A 12,038-nucleotide genomic window follows, 5' to 3' on the forward strand; every position below is an offset into this window, starting at 1 on the left:
AAATTTTTTTGAATTACTCTTACAAGCTTTCTGTAATTTTGAAAGTATTTCAAAAAACAGACTCTTCCATTATTCACTTAACAAAAAATGTATGGAGAGTTTATGCATTTAATGAAATGAAAGGCATGAATCTCAAAATTTTTGCATGCAAATAAATGTCTCAAGTTCCATTGTCAACAAATTTTTTGGAAGCAGCCTCATATTTACACAATCATTCTTACCTAACCAAGCTGATAACACAAATGTTGATAGAATTTTATTTTTTTAAGATTTTATTTTAATTTGAAGAGCAGAATCGCTTAGAGAGTGAGTGGCAGAGAGTTCTTCCATCAACTGGTTCACTGCCCAGATGGCTTTTTTTCTGAACAATGAGCTAGGAGCCAGGAGTGTCTTCTTCTGAGTGTCCCACACAGATGTAGGGACCTGAGGAGCTTGAGCCAGCCTCTTCTGCTTTCGCATGCCACAAGCAGAGAGCTGGATTGAAGTGGAGTAGCCAAAACATGAAATGTTGCCCATGTGGAATGATGGCACTGGCCCCAACTTTTAATATGATTTTAAATGATGGCTAACACAGAAATAGAAAAGACCAGTATAACAACAGACTTAGAGTTGTGGTGCTGAAAACAAATCTGCCAGGGATCATGCTCTAGTTTGAATAAAATTAGATTCCTGGACTCAGACAGCTCTTTAAATCCCAAATTCATAAGTTAATGGTACTTAAGAAATAGACATTTAATCCAATTAACTTGTCTAAGAGGCTGAAGCTACAGGAGGGCCTTAGGTCACTGCAGGTGTGCCTCAGGAGATGGCTTCTACAGAAGGGTTAGTTTAAAAGCCTGCGTTTGATGGCGCAAGCCTCGCCTTGCACTCCCATATGGGCTTCTAATCTTCCCTTCCAGCTCCCTGCTTGTGGCCTATCCCAAAGCTTTGTGCACCCGCATGGGAGACCTCCTGGCTTCAGATTGGCATAGTATCGTGAATCATGGGACGGAAGATCTTCCTCTCTGTATATCCACCTTTCCAATGGCCTGCGTTTGATCCAAGCACTCTCTTCCTGCCTCTGTCCTGCCGCGTGATCCTCCATGCATCCTCTAAGGGTGCCATGGTCCAGCCTCACCAGATTCCTGAGAGAGTGGGGCCGGCCCCGTCTTGGAGTGTGAACCTCCTTCCACCCAGAGTTGCTTGTTCTTAGGTATCTCACTGTAGAGCTGCAGAACTAATCCAGATAACGATTGGACATCTGGTCTTCTTTTGCGAGACACGGATGAGCCAAAGGCAGGGGTCCCCAACTAACCTGTGAAATGAAAGGGAACACTCAGCACTGAGGTACCCAGGTGGCTGCTTGTGTCCTCTTAGAGCAAGGGCGCTGAGGTCAGCGTCAGAGCAAGGCAGAGGGCGCTGGGCAGGTGGGCCTGACTGCAGAGCCAGAGGGCAGCATCTAGAGAGAAGCCTGGCAGAGAGTGCGGGCAGGCAGACAGGCAGGCAAGTCCTGCAGGATCCAGTGGGAGTGTACACGCCCTGTGCTCCTCTCACCGACAGCATTCTTGGCATTCCAACGGGAAACATGCCAGGCATTTTCTGAGTGGCACTGCGTGTCTGTGTGTGTGCCAGGTACGGGACTGGATGACAGGAATAGGAATCAGTGTGTTCTGACCACAGTGAGATCTCGCTCTCCTGCTGGTGGAGTGTGGAATGAAACTCTGAGTGGTGAATTTCAGACATTGCGTTGATGCCAGTACTGGGAACGGGAGAGGAACACACAAGAGAGGATATCTAATGGTATCTAATGTGGAGGCTCCTGGGGGAGGCTGGGGAGATGAGGCATTGCCTGTAGAGTTTGGGAAGCTGAAGAGGTGTTTGCTAGGTGAGAAAAAGCATTGGAAGAAGATGAAGCTGCATCTGTACACACCTAGAATTGGGAGACAACTCTGAGTGTTTTGTGTGGCTGGACCCAAGGGAGAGGAGGGTGGTGGCTCTGGTGCTCACAGGCCCCTGTACTGTGAGTCCAAGGGAGCTGAGTATATAAAAACAAGGATAGAGCTTTAGTAGTAAAGTGCTTTAATTGGCCTGCCCTGCGCTCAATCCCCTGGCCTTAGTCTTGCTTTCCCGTGTTGCTGTTCCTCCTACCTTGAGTCCCTGGAAGCCAGCGACTCTGTCTCTGTCTCCCTCTGGGCCATAATGCCTGTGAGTGTCCACCTAACGTAAGCCAATCCCACCGGACTTTTCTCCCAGGAACTTGGTTTTGAGGGTCAAGAGACTCTATTTAGCATGGGTTGCTCCTTTCTGTAGATGGCTCTGATGGCCACCACTGTGTCTATGGGCCATATCCATGGAATGTGACCTGCAGAACGAACAGAGTGGACACGCAAAGATGATAGCTGGAAAAGACAGTGAGGTGTCCCTCCTGCCTCGACTCCCGGTGACCGACAGCTTCCTCTGGGGGTGCTCGTCACAGCTCTGGCCAGCTGGCTTCACTTTCCTCAAGGGGTAAACGAACAAACTGTTGTATCTTTAGAGTGAGTTGTTCTTCCCCAAAAGATACTCAGGGACTTCAGTTATCACAAGAGAACAAGGGAGGTTGGCAGCTGTGCTCTGTGGTTTGACGGGGAAGGCTGCGTCCTCCAAAGAGCTGCAGTGACTTTAAGAGTAGATGGGCCACTCTGTCATCTTTACAAAGTTCTAAAGGTTTTGGGGAGTCTGGTTTTCTGAGATAGTCAGGATAAGGATGTGGTTTACAAATGTCATCAGTATAAATATCAGTGCTGTATTAAGAAAATGTGGGTATGGTCTAGGTGAGAAGGCAATGGAGAAGAGAAGGCATGTTGAAGGGTTTTATTTATTTCTTTGTTTCTCTTGGCTGCTAGACAGTGCAGAGAACCAAGTTATTCAAAGGACTAGCATGTGATACATTTTATAAACATGATTTATTTGTTTGTCCATTTGAAAGGCAGAGTTATAGGGAGGTAGGAAGAGAGACAAAGATGTCCCATCTGCTGGATGGGAAGCGGAGCATCTGAGACTTGAACCAGCACTCATATAGGATGCCCATGTGTTAACCTGCTGTGCTGCGATGCCAGTTTGTGATGGGAGTGAGCTTACTAGCAAACTAGAAGCTATGAAGGATGTGTGTGCTTCTGTTTCTGAGATGCGCATGTGTGTTGGTTTCTGTGTTGTAGGTTGCTCTCCTGGACTGTGCTCAGACTGCAGCAGAGCCTCCTCAGTCCAGTCTGTACGAGACCCGAGAGGTGGAAGTGGCTCGTTGCGGGGCGCTGGCACTGTGGAGCTGCAGTAAGAGCTATGCCAACAAAGAAGCCATTCGCAAAGCCGGGGGCATTCCCTTGTTGGCCCAGCTCCTGAAGACGTCACATGAAAACATGCTCATTCCAGTGGTGGGAACATTGCAGGAATGTGCATCAGAGGTATTCTTGCCACTTGTGCGTCCCTTGCTGTTCCCTCGTCAAAAAGGGATGCTTACGTTTCATGGTGACTGCTAATGATTTTGTCTGCAAGAAGTCAGCATTTGATTAGAAAGAGGATCAATGTGGTAGTACCTGTGTGATGTAGTCTTTTGAATGTGGACTAATTCTGTTATATAGTATGTTTAGCTTGGATTGTGGTGTGTCTGTTTACCAGGAAGGTTTACTCAGCCTAATTCTTAACATAGTTAAAGAGATACCTACCTTCATGTGTTATCCTGAATGTTTAAGTTCATGTACCTAGGAACACTACCGAGCAGCCATCAAAGCTGAAAGGATCATTGAGAATCTAGTGAAGAACCTGAACAGTGAGAACGAGCAACTGCAGGAGCACTGCGCCATGGCCATCTACCAGGTGGGGTAATCCTCCCGGCAGTCACTGTGCTTTTCCTCCTGGTGTTCAAGGCGATGTTTGTGAACACGATTCCCATTCCCTGGAGAAGCGCTCCAGGGTCTACACCTGCTTCAAGTACCCAGGGGGATTTGCATGCACTCCTGGTCTGCCAGGCACTGCTGTGCAATAAAGGCAGGTGCTGTCCTTGTATGTGTTAGAGAGAAGCTTGCTTCAGCGCAGTTCACCATTTACGTTCTCAGGCATGTATGCTCCTCTGACCCCTGAAAGCACTGACTTAGGGTGAACATTGCTAACAAGTACAAGGCACCCCTATACTGCTTTCCGTAATCCTGTCCTGACACTGTGATCTTGGGAAACATTATCTGCTGCAGAAAAGATGGACGGCTGTGTGTCTTGCAGTACTGCTTATATTTTTAGTAGTTTACTTATTGTAATCTTCACATTTTTGTGTGGATTATAAATTTCATAGTCTGCCAGAAAAATAGATTAACTATAATAGAGAAAGATGGCCTTGGCTGACTGTGTCTGAGTTGTGGTGGTCATGCCGTCTTAGAGCAAATGAGAGTAGATTTCTAAGAAGAAAGCCGTGAGATCTTGGAAACGAGAGAATGTGCTGATAGAGTCCTGAGACCAGACTTTGGAACAGCAGCTCAGGGGTTTCAGGGGTTTCTGTCCCTTTCTGGGAGCACCTGGGCTTGAGTCTGGGCTCTGCTCCAGCTTCCAGCTTCCTACCAGTGGGCACCCTGGATGTTAGCGAGTGTTAGGTCCAATGCTTGGCTTCCTGTTGCTCGCACAGAGACCTGGAGTGGGTTCTGGGGCTCCTGGCTTTAGAATTGTTCCAGCCCTGGTTGTTGGGAGGCTTTTGAGGAGTAAATCAGCAGGTAGAAGGTCTCTGTCTCTTTTCCTTTCAAATAAATAAGAAATAAATTTAAAAATTAGAAGAGAGAAAGAGAGAGATCCCTAGGGCAGGTTTGTACCAGTAGGGACTGTCACAGTCCACTTGTACTTCCATCAGTGTGGACTTCCCTAGAAGACACTGCTTTCCTTGTAGTCTGAAGTTTGGCGGCATGAGGTCAAGGGCACTGCTCCCAAGGCCTCTCCCCTTGGTGGAAAATCACACATCTCCTTGAACTCCTGTGGTGCTCTCTTTGTCCACACCTTTGTCCTCATCATTTGACCTTATAAAAAGAGAAGTCCTGTTGAATCAGGCCCCACGCCAATGACCTCGTCCTCGGCAATTGCCTCTTTAAACTCTCTGTCTCCAAATATAGTTGAATTATGAGGTACTATGAATTAGAATTCAGTGTATGAATTTTGAGACCACACTAGAATATATAGGCATGACTTGTGTAGGAGAAGAGTCAGTTAGGAATACCAATTAATTAACATTTTAAATTAATTTATTTGAGAGGCTCAGAGAGACAGAGAACAGAAAGGTCTCCTTTTGACTGGTTCACTCCTTAAATGCCTGCAACAGCTGGGAGTTAGGAAATCAATCCAGGTTTCTCATGTAGATGACAGAAGCCCAACACCTTGAGCCATCATCTGGTACCTTCTCATGTGTCTACCAGCAGCAATATGGAACCAAGGATGAACCTGGAACTCACACCTAGGCATTCTGGAGTGGCATTGCAAGCACACATCTTAACCACTAGGCCAATGCCTATCTCTGGTTCAGTTTGTTAAAGTTACCACTGGGGAAAAATTTCACAGGTAGAAGATGAGCATGACAGGGGCCTCTGCTGTACCTTGTGATGAGGATCTTCTCGAGTGGCCCTTGTAGGGGAATCAGGCCATATTTGCAAGCCACAGCCCCAGAGAAAAGCCGTATGCTTACGGGAAAAGCAGCATCTGCACTAGACTCCCCCTCTGTTGGTGCTGGAATCCCACAACAACAATCAGTTAGAAACATATGTGTAGTAAATATTTACTTCCAGGATGACACAACAATGAATAAACATATTTGAATAAAATGTCACATACTATTCCTGTAACCTATTGCTTCGGGCATAGAAATTCCATTGCAGGAACTCTTCAGTGTACCAACCCTCTGTGTCTCATCTGTCTTCTCTGCTGTGGTTTCCCCAGCCCAAGCTCTGGGCTGCATCATTGCAGAAACCCTCTGTCCACTCGTGGGAGTCCCAGGCTACTTACTCACCTGTAACTGTCTGATTGGAGGCTCAGGCTGCTCAGAACTGGCTGGGCAGAATCACCAAGTGTGCCAGACGCTGTTGCTCACCCTTACCCAGCTGCTAGTGTCGAGGAGAAATGGATTTTACCCAAAGGGGCGCTCAGAAAATGATACTCTCAAAAAGAACTTTGATAGCTGTTCAAGTGGAGGCCGCTCGCACCTCCATCGCAAATCTCAGTGTGTTGCTCAATGGCCACCTCTCGTCCGACCTTCTCTCTAGTGTGCTGAGGACGAAGACACCCGTGAACTGGTTCGACTGCATGGAGGACTGAAGCCTCTGGCCAGCCTGCTCAGCAAGACTGACAACAAGGAACGGCTGGCTGCTGTCACGGGGGCAATATGGAAGTGCTCCATCAGCAAGGAAAATGTGGCCAAGTAAGAGAAGGCACTTGACAGGCTGTCGTTAATACCTGTCCCCTGGGTTACATTTTTAGTTTAATGCTGCTGAGATAAAGGGGCTACACCTTCATGCTTCTCCCTGGAAGCACCCTGACCCCATCATGCTAGGGAAAGGATTTTCCAGGCCTTGCATATGGCAGCCACGGATAGGAGAAGCAGCCTTGATATTTCCGCTGAGTCCACCCCAAGTTGAGGTGAATTTCCCAGGGAATCTTCTGAGGTGCACATGGTTCCATTCAGTCCCCTTTTCCAAAGATAAACAGTGATTGACAACTAGCCTAACTTTGCGGGGCCACTTTCTGGTGAGGTCTAAGGAAGTTACCGGAAGGAGTTATCATACAAAGGAATGTGTTTGCAGCAACGGTGGCCCCAGGGAGCTTCTGGAGCCGGTTAGGACAGCTGTCTTTCATGTTAGGGAGTAAGGGCTGTGTGAGAGGGTAAGTGCTCATCACCACACGTGCAGACCTGGTGCAGATCTTGCCCCAACCTAACTACCATGCTGTGGTTAGAAGGCTTGAGTAAGCCCTCCTGGGCTGGACAGCTTAGCACAGCGTGGCCTCTGGATGCTCCTTGACCCTTCTTTGCAGGCATCACACTCGCAGAAAGGTCTGGACTGGTTCAGAGTGGCTGGGGATTGCATCCTTCCCCAGAATGTGGCTAAAAACCTGAAATAGCCCACTGTGGAGAACAAAAGGGCCTTGGAGTCTTGCAACAGCAATGAGTCACAACAACCTCTTTGGTACATTCGGGACATTCAGCTGGAGACACGATCAGTTGCTTTCAAGGAACAACTACTTTCAAATAGTTTTCATTGAATTGTTTTCAATGAAATTGAAATTAATTTGAAATTGAAACAAAATTATTTTTAGAGTTACCTTTATTTTAATCTTTTAATGTCTAGCTCTTTGTAAAAAGTGTTTGTGTGGATCATACTTTCATCTGAGTGTTTTAGCTTTCACATCCTCCCTCAAGCTCACACTGAAGAGACAGATGGACAATAGTGATGTGCAAGCGATTGCCAACCGTGGGAGGCCTTTTCAACCCAAGTAGGCTCGATGAAGTCACGCTTAGTGTGCCTAAAAGCAACACTACATAAAGTATAATTTATTCCCATTCAACCTGTAGAGTGTTTTGTTGATGTGAAATAGTCTCTGAAGGGCAAACCTCAGCAGAAAGGAAGTGCAGAGCTCAGAGGTGGGTGAAGCCATGGCTATGCAGTGAGACCAGGGGCACAGGCCTGCAGCAGGTGGCTGGGCATGGGCGCCAAGCTTCAAATCAGCTACCTCATTATGCGGATGAATTACTGCGTTCTTCATAGAGATGTATGGGGTGAATGAACATATTGTCGAAGTTCAACGACTTTGATTACCTTGAATATTACCAGATGGCGTTGTACAGTAAATAATCTTCTGTCTGCCCTGATGAACTTAGGTTTCGGGAGTATAAAGCCATTGAGACTTTGGTGGGACTTCTGACGAACCAGCCTGAGGAAGTGCTTATCAACGTGGTGGGAGCCCTGGGGGAATGCTGCCAGGAGCACGAGAACCGCGTCATCGTCCGCAGGTGTGGTGGCATTCAGCCGCTGGTGAACCTCCTCGTTGGGATAAACCAGGCTCTTCTCGTGAATGTCACCAAAGCAGTTGGCGCCTGCGCAGTCGAGCCCGAGAGTATGGCGTAAGTAGAAACGGGGACCGGGGGATGGACGGGAGGAGGGCACTAGGTGAGAGCTGGGGGAGGTAGTGTCAGTCGTGAGAATGCATGCTGCTCCCAGATCATGAATTGTTTCAGGTGAGATGCGGGGCAGAGCTGGAAAATGTGGAAGGATTTACAGTGCCACGTATTGAGTTTCTCGTGGAAATCTGTAATACAATCAACAAAAAGAATTATTCTCTTTAAGGAGCTGGGGTCGTAGGTCATTCTTGATTATGTTTCTGTAGTATTCTTTTTTTCCAAAGATTTGTTTATTTTTATTGTAAAGTCAGATATATAGAGAAGAGGAGAGACAGAGGGGAAGATCTTTCGTCCAATGATTCACTCCCCAAGTGACAGCAATGGCCGGTGCTGCGTCGATCAGAAGCCAGGAACCAGGAATTTCCTCTAGGTCTCCCACATGGGTGCAGGGTCCCAAGGCTCTGGGCCGTTTTTGACTACTTCCCCAGGCCACAAGCAGGGAGCTGGATGGGAAATGGAGCTGCTGGGATTAGAACTGATGCCCATATGGGATCCCGGCGCGTTCAAGGCGAGGCCTTTAGCTGCTAGGCCACCATGCTGGGCCCTCTGTAGTATTCTTAATTCTTACCAATTCAGTAGCCAGATTTTCAGTATCAAAAAAAAAAAAAAAAAAAAAGGTGACCTGTGGAGGTAAAGAAAGGATTTTAATCTCTGATCTTGATAGCTAAGCACGTGATTATCTAATTAGGAAAAAAAGATTTAACCGTGGTACAGTTTTAGGACGATAGCAAAGAGGTCAGCACTGTGGTCCAGTGGTTTAAGCTGTCTTTTGTGATGATGTGATCAGTTAGAGTCCAGCTGGTCAGCGTCTGATCCAGCTGCCTGTTGATGTGTGTGGGAAAGCACCACAAGATGGCCTGAGTACTCCAGCTCCTCGATGGGGTACTGTGCTCGGCCTTTGTGGCCATTGTTTATTTATTTGGAAAGAGGAGTCAGAGACTGACAGAGACCTTCCACCCACTGGTTCACTCCGCAGATGCCCAGATCAGCTGGAGTGGGGCAGCTGAAGTCACAAGATAGGAACTCCCTTTTAGGCCTCCATGTCGGTGACAGGAACACGAACATCTGAACCATCACACGCTTTCCCAGGGTGTGCAGAGCTGGGACTCAAGCCCAGGTTCACTGGAAGGGGCTGCGGAGGTCCTAAGCCATCTCTTCGTGATCCCTGAGCCAACTGCTTGCCACTCTTGGTGACTGTTCACTTCTTAATACGTATATTGGATTTTATTCCTGTAGATCAGAGTTCATTCTTGCAAAATTTTTATCTTATTTTAACAAGGTCTCTGCAGTGCATTATGAGGTCATCCGGTGGGTGCCAGAAAAGCCTTTTTAACATTTTTGTATTACTCTCCATGCTGGGGCTTCAAACTCTTCTTGCTACAGCTCTTTCCAGGAAATCCTTATTTTGTGCCCTTTCAGTTGAATCATTTTGAGAAAAGGTCATGGAAGACAATCATACTCTTTTCTTACTTTGAGGCTTAAAGCTTCTTGTCTTTAAAACAACAAAATAGAAGTGGGAAAAAATGGTTGAACCTAGGTTGGGGAGCTAGGGAATAAAGGGGTAAATTTTAAGATAGTGGATGATGAGGTGGCAGTAGATATGTACACATCAGTAAATATACTAAGTGTGTTTTTAGAATTTTCTTATTAGAAGTTTGACTTAGGGCCAGAGGTGTGACAACTACAGGAAAGATCAAAAGTGGAAGAAAGATTGTATTATCCTAAAGAAGAAAATAGTGACAATTGGAATTTATGAAGCACTCCAGAAAATGTTATGAATTTTGAACTAGGCATAATGTGCTGCCAGCTAACACGAGCTCAATCTTTCTCCTCAGATGTCCTGGTCATTCGGTGCATAGTCAACTTCTTTGTTCTCTTTATGGGGCAGAGATGAGGGGCGGTAACTGGGCCTGGAAGAGGTGGGTGGGTTGGCAGTATGTCTCGTGAGGAAGAGTGGGCCCTAAGGACATGTCCTCTTGTGGTGTCTGTTGCTGTCTTCTACCCAAGGAGGTGGCTGAGACACTGTGGACAGAGGACGGCTAAGCAGAATGCTTGCCAGATTGTAGCACAGGGCAGTAGTCATCTTTTCAACGATTTGGAGGGAATCAGATTGACTGCCAGAGTGCTTAAAACAGAATGGAGATGGATTATTACAGTAAAGAGATTGGCAGATTTTTGTGGCATTTCTATTACAAAAGCCAACACATAAATTCAATTTTCCCACAGTGACAAGGCTGTTAAGATAGTATGTTCCCTCCTAATAGAAGAGCCTTAAGAATCATAGAATGGCTAACCAAAGACTTTATAATTTAAGCAGTTTTTAAAATCATGTTGTCAGAGCTCAGAAATAAACAGTAAAATGATTGAACTAAAAGCCTGGATGGACACCAAAATGATGTATTGAATGCAGATGAAAATACAGACTGGAATATGGTATGTAGCAAATTCAAAGGTCAAATGCAAAAGAAAAATATATGAAAATGCTGATGAAGAAATTGTTAAATATGGAACCCAAGGAGGTGCAACATACGTATAATTGGCGTTCACAAGTCAACTACAGGCTGGAAATGATGAAACTCGGTAACCAATGGACCATGAGTCTAAAGACAGAAGAAATATTCCCTGTGAAAGTCAGAAAGACACCCCAAAGAGTGGTATTGATACAGAGTGGCCAGCCACAATGCATGTCCTAAATAAACAGTTTAAATGGCAAAAATGAAGCAGAAATCTAAGTGCATCCCAGAAGAGGAAGCGGGCTACTGGGACACGTTGGCTGCAGACTTTACCAGTACTTCTTTTCGTGCCAGAAGATGTTAGGGAGAAAATTTGCCCTAGCATTTCACGCTCACCAAGCTGCCATTCATAAAGGGCAACAAAGGAATTAGTGACTTTTGAACTCACTAGATCTCCTTGGAAAACTTCTTGATCACAGAAATGAGCTATTCAAGACCCTAGTCAAAGAGAAATGTTTCAAAGCAACAAAATTGTGGTGAGAAACTACCAGCGCAAACCACTGAGTTCATTTAAATATGAGCCTGAGACCCATGGTGAAGGAATTATCATTAAGGAAATCAACTAGTAAAAACAAAACTGGCAAGAAAAAAGTCAGCACAGGACGGATATGCAAGTGTGTGGATTCTGTCCTCTTTCCTGTATATAGAAATCAGCAAATAGCAGACAAGGCATTATTTTTTTCTAAATGTGGTGTACGCACCCACTTGTCTGTCTTACCTATCCATAGTATGTGCAGGGATACAGAGAAATGCAGAAGTAATTACTGTTTCTGGATAGTACGATTTGAGGGCTTTTTGTTTTGTTTTTTACTGCTTTGTGCTTTTCTGGACAATGTATACGATAAAATATATGCCATCTAGGTGTATCATGGCAAGTGGCTGGAAAGGGAGGGGAAGGTAGAAAACCCAGTGTCATACTGTCAAGGTATATTTAACTGATTTATCTGAGAGTCCTCCTCTTTTTTTTTTTTATTGATTACATTGCATTATGCTACACAGTTTCATAGGCTCTGGGATTCCCCCAACCCCTCCCCGTGCCCTCCTCCCATGGTGGATTCCTCCACCTTGGTGCAGTATTACAGTTCAAATTCAGTCAAAATTCTTTCATTGCAAGCATACACCAAGCATAGAGTCCAGCCTCTTATTGTCCAGGTAAACTCAATAGTTTCCTGGGGAGACCATCTCTGGTCTGAAGGCAGAGCCGGCAAAATATCATCCCGATCATTTAAAAGCCACAACATGTCATCAACAACAATTTACAACATTATGGAATTGTTTAACATGGTATTGAATAACCAATATATTAAAAAAAAAGCAAGTTCTTAACAACATCCTGTGACTACTTCATTAACCATTCAATTTTAGTTTATATC

The 12,038-nt window shown here is 45.6% G+C and overlaps 1 protein-coding gene across 1 annotated transcript in view; it reads left to right on the forward strand.

Moving 5' to 3' along the window:
• Positions 1–12,038, forward strand: part of LOC121167496 (outer dynein arm-docking complex subunit 2-like) — a 148,228-nt gene that overhangs the window by 30,362 nt on the left and 105,828 nt on the right. Inside the window, exons 7-10 of the mRNA XM_040996937.1 lie at positions 3,177–3,419; positions 3,721–3,831; positions 6,243–6,397; positions 7,853–8,095. Coding sequence (XP_040852871.1) covers positions 3,177–3,419; positions 3,721–3,831; positions 6,243–6,397; positions 7,853–8,095 — 752 coding nt within the window. The remainder of the gene's footprint in view (positions 1–3,176; positions 3,420–3,720; positions 3,832–6,242; positions 6,398–7,852; positions 8,096–12,038) is intronic.

This window comes from Ochotona curzoniae, unplaced genomic scaffold (genome assembly GCF_017591425.1).
Source record: "Ochotona curzoniae isolate NIBS_2020 unplaced genomic scaffold, NIBS_Ocur_1.0 patch378, whole genome shotgun sequence".
NCBI classification, from domain to species: Eukaryota; Metazoa; Chordata; class Mammalia; order Lagomorpha; family Ochotonidae; genus Ochotona; species Ochotona curzoniae.